We start from the raw sequence: 4,252 nt of genomic DNA, 5'->3' as shown, positions 1-4,252 counted from the left end.
CCTCTGTGCACGGCCTGCAACAGCCGCCATCTTGCTTGGGTGCCCAGGGCCCACGCCCTCAGCCCTCTGTGAGGTAGCGACTGCCTCACCACGGGTGTCACGGAGCAGCCATTGTGACCTAGGGGGCCAGGACCGGGTCAGGCCAGGCCAGGCTCAGACCGTGGGTCAGTGCGACCTGGTGAGGTGAGGAGAGGAGAGGGCAGGGAGCGAGGGGCTGCCTGAGGAGGCTGCTCAGTGAGGAGGGGTCCCCTCGCCTGGGGGCCTGAGCTGCCAACTCACTCTCGTCCTGCTTCTCCCGCAGAGTCGGCAGAGGAGAGTGTGGAAGACAAAGCCCAGCGCTGACTGGGCAGGGACTCCGAGCGCTCACTGTCGACGCGTGCCATGTCCAAAAGGAAGCAGAAGACCTCCAACCCGGAGGTTGAAGGTGAGAGCAAAGGATCTCTGCGTGCAGCTCCCTGCCGGGCAGAGGGGCACTGCGGGCTCTGCCCACTGTGTGCGAGAGGGGAGGCGGGGGCAGGCAGGGGCTCCCCACACACCGCTGGGCATGGCCCCTCTGCCCCTCAGCCGGGTTGGCCTGTGCGTGCCTGCTGGGACCGTTGGGCCTACAGCGGCCCTTTCCCCCTCGCGTCGTCCAGCCCTGCCCCTCATCCTGCATGGCAGACCCAGGGCAGGGCCCTGGCAACAGGCCTCAGGGACGCTTGGCACTCACTCCTGCTTCTCTTTGCTCTCTCCTCTTCAGTATGCATGCTGTGTCGCCGAGCAGATGTTCACCCGGACGTCTGTGGGCCCATGCTTGGCGAGAGCGGGCTTTGCGTCCACAAGTTTTGCTTGGTGAGTTCCCTCAGGGCTCCTTCCGCCCTCCAGCCAGGGATGCTCCCTCTTTTCCGTCCTGTCCTCATGACATCCTGCTCTTTTCTCTGCTACAGTTTTTTGCCGACGGCCTTTACGAACACACTGCCGGACAGAGGGCGGTTCTGAAGATCCCCCTTGATGCCATCAGATGCGCAATCGAGGAGGCAGAGCAGAAGGTGAGGATCTCAAGGAACGGGGATGTTTGTACCAGCACCAGCTAAGCCTGGAGCCTAAGCAAGCAATGGCACTCTTTCCACCTAGCACCAGGACACAGTTCTTGATTAAACGAAGATCAAACTTGTCTGCTGGCGCGTCTGCAGAGCGTGACCCAGCGATGCCTGCATTCTGTGCCCTGCCTGGAGGCGTGGCGTTGGCCTCAGAGGCCCTGAGCCTGCTGCTAATGGGGGCTGCTCTTCTCTTTCCAGCACTGCTTCGTTTGTGGAGACAAGGGGGCCTCCATCTACTGCGCAGAGACAGGCTGTGAACACAGCTTTCATCTGCCCTGTGCCACGGATGGGGAATGTGTCACACAGTTCTTTGGGCAGCACAGGTAAGGGCTGTCAGCAGCAGCCAACCAAGGGAGGAACCTGTACGGCTGCTTCCCAGTGCTGAAGCATGCAGCAAACTCCTTTGTGTTCCTCTGCTGACATCGCAGCACTTCTCGGCTCACCCATCCTGTCCATCTTCCCCCAGGTCCTTCTGCTGTGAGCACCGCCCTCAGCAGGCCGAGGAGGCAGCTCCAGAGCAAGACACAAACTGCGTCATCTGCCTGGAGCCCGTGGGGGACAAAAAGTCCTACCACACCATGGTGTGCCCGGTGTGCACACAGGCCTGGTTTCACCGGAGCTGCATCCAGGTAGGAGCCCTCCCTGCCCTTGCTCTGCAGTCACAGCAGGTGCTCAGCTGCACCAGGCCCCGCTCACACTCTGGCTGCTTGTGTTACCGCTGCAGGCACAGGCCATGAGCGCTGGCATTCTGCGCTTCCGATGTCCCGTCTGCAAAGACAGGATGCGATTCCGGAAAGAAATGCATCTCCTCGGGATCCAAATCCCAGCCAGGTTGGTGCCTTCTGCCCAGCTCTCCAGATACTGAGGCGCAAGTGCTGTGCCTGCCCAGGGATTGCCCCCAGCACGCCCAGCTGACCTTCTGCTGTCCCACGAGCCTTGGCCGCAGCTTCATGGAGAAGCTGGGAATGGGCTTGCGCTGGAAGAGCAGGGATGTCCCAGATCTGCTCTATGCCTGGGGTCCTGAGGACTCATTGCTTTCTCTCCTTTCTCTGGCAGAAGACCAACATGGGAGGACAAGGAGAGCTATGAAACTCTGCACAAGATACACCAGCGCTGTGATGCCGGCGAGTGCCTTTACACAGAAGGCAGGGAGCAAGAAGAGGGAGACGGGTGAGTTACCACAGCAGCCCTGCGTGGGATCTCAGCTGCCCCCCAGGCTGGGGAGCAAGGACTGAGCTCAAGAGCTGCTCCCGCCACTCCCTGCTTGACTCATTTTGTGCACACAACTACAACCTCTTTTTTTTTTTTTCCCCAGGCCCTGGGAGCTGCTCCTGTGCACCTCGTGTGCTGCGCAAGGCACCCACCGGCTCTGCTCTAATTTGAGCAACAGCCTGAGCAGCTGGGAGTGTGACAGCTGTGCTGGCGTGGGCACAGGTAAGAGGCAAAGAGCTGGGGCCTGCTGCCTTGGGGCCAGGCAAGGCCTGGCACAGTGACTCCTCAGTGAGTTTCTCTGCCCCGGGAGGGCTGGGTTCCTCTCCCTCCACGGGGCTGCCGGGTCATCCTGTTGACCTTCCTGCCTCTCCTTACAGCCTCCAGTGCCGAGTCGCAGCTTGCTGGTCCCAGCACTGCCAGCCAGGAGGCGCCGGGGCCATCTCATAGCTCCCCAGCACCTGATGACCGCAGATCTGCCTCTACCAGCCAGGCAGCATCGGAGTCATCTCCGAGTTCCCAGCTGCCTAAGCGCAGCAGCCTGTCCAGCCAGCCCAAGACAGGACAGAGGAAAAGCCCGCGACGTAAATCCAACCAAGAAGAACAAGGGAGCAGCCAGCAGGAAGTGGGGTACTCCGGCAGAAGGCAATCCAGGCAGCAGGGCACAGGCCGGACAAGAAGCCGCTCTCCACTCAAGGGTCGTGCTTCAAATTCCCCCAGCCAGCTCAGAAGACCACCTGGCAGCAGACGCTCTCCAGCCTCAGGCGCTGGGAGGAGCATACACTTCTCTGCCAGGCAGGGGGCATCCAACAATTCCCCGAGGGCTGCAAACATCAGATGCCCACGCCAGGGACAAAGCCAGTCCTCCCCACAAGGTCGGGCATCAAATCCCTCGAGCCAGCCCCAAGGACGCCGTGGCAGCAGAATTAGCCCGGCCCAAGGTGCTGGGAGCAGCACCCAGAGCTCTGCCGGACCGGTGGCGTCGAGGTCCCGCAGGGATTCCCAGCTGCCTGAACGCAGAAGACGTTCCAGTGTTCTGCAGCGAGGGCAGAACCAAGATCGAAGCCGTTCCCCACGGGATCGTCGGCCTTCCAATTCCCAAAGACAGTCGGGAGGAAGCCTCAGCCCCCGTTCCAGGCAGAGGCGGCCATCTCAGGCACGACGCCACTCCCGGGACCAGCCCTGAAGACACTGCAGGAGTAGCCATGGACCAGAGCCACGTGCCAGCTCCTGTCCCCAGCAGCCAACCCAACAGAGTTGTCACGGAGTTCTCTCTAGGTCTGTGTCCGTGACAGGGGGCAGCAGGCCCGGGAAAAAAGACAAAAAGAAAGAGAGAGGGAAGAAAAAGAAGCGTTAATGGCTTACGAGCTGGTCTGGCACGGCCCCGTGACTATAGAGGCAACGGACTCGTGGGCCCCAGGAGAAGCATACGGAGATTGCAGACGGGTCTACAAAAACTACAAAGCAGCGGCAACCATCTGACGAGTCCGCGAGAGGGAGAGCGGCCGGTGTCCTGCCAGGAGCTGCAGCTTTCTTCCTCTGAGCCCAAAGTCCTCTGGGGAATGCCGCTCCTCCTTTCCCCTCCGACAACCAAAATGCCTCAAAAAAGCAGTGCACAGAACCAGAACATCAACTCTCCAACTCCCACCGCTTTACGTGATGTTCTGATGTGGAATACCAACAACAAAAATTACAACACCACAACAAAAAATACAACACCACAACAAAAATTAAAACCAAAAATTTACCCCCAAAAAGCTGTCTAGTGTCTACTCTCTAAACCGGGAGCTGAATACTCCAGGTACACCGTTAGGGCTCTGAGGATGAAGAAGGATCAAGGGTATATCCCCTGCATAAGGAGCAGGGCAGATATCTTTACACAAGCACGGCGCTTCCAGGAGGACTGGTCAGAGAAGATCCAACCAAAGGCTTACAGGCAACACAGGCTCTTGGCATATGTATGT

The 4,252-nt window shown here is 59.7% G+C and overlaps 1 protein-coding gene across 1 annotated transcript; it reads left to right on the top strand.

Moving 5' to 3' along the window:
- Positions 1–381: 381 nt before the first annotated feature.
- LOC122171281 (PHD finger protein 7-like) lies at positions 382–3,474 on the top strand. The gene is made up of 11 exons (XM_042838725.1): positions 382–424; positions 740–831; positions 927–1,028; positions 1,278–1,402; positions 1,546–1,708; positions 1,804–1,910; positions 2,136–2,249; positions 2,395–2,513; positions 2,669–2,750; positions 2,928–2,986; positions 3,164–3,474. The coding sequence occupies exons 1-11, from the start codon at positions 382–384 to the stop codon at positions 3,472–3,474; spliced, it is 1,317 nt and encodes a 438-aa protein (XP_042694659.1).
- Positions 3,475–4,252: the final 778 nt, after the last annotated feature.

Source organism: Centrocercus urophasianus, unplaced genomic scaffold (assembly GCF_019232065.1).
Source record: "Centrocercus urophasianus isolate 14NV4802_14NV808 unplaced genomic scaffold, USGS_Curo_1.0 seq_9, whole genome shotgun sequence".
Taxonomy (NCBI): Eukaryota; Metazoa; Chordata; class Aves; order Galliformes; family Phasianidae; genus Centrocercus; species Centrocercus urophasianus.
Note: the sequence above shows the minus strand (reverse complement) of the source record. Positions and strands in the feature narration are given on the sequence as shown.

Excerpts from the sequence above, each read along its gene's own strand:
- LOC122171281 (XM_042838725.1), top strand. The coding sequence starts at position 382 with ATGTCCAAAAGGAAGCAGAAGACCTCCAACCCGGAGGTTGAAG. Across the intron at positions 425-739 it reads CTCCAACCCGGAGGTTGAAG|TATGCATGCTGTGTCGCCGA; the intron begins GTGAGAGCAAAG and ends TCTCCTCTTCAG. Across the intron at positions 2,514-2,668 it reads CTGTGCTGGCGTGGGCACAG|CCTCCAGTGCCGAGTCGCAG; the intron begins GTAAGAGGCAAA and ends CTCTCCTTACAG.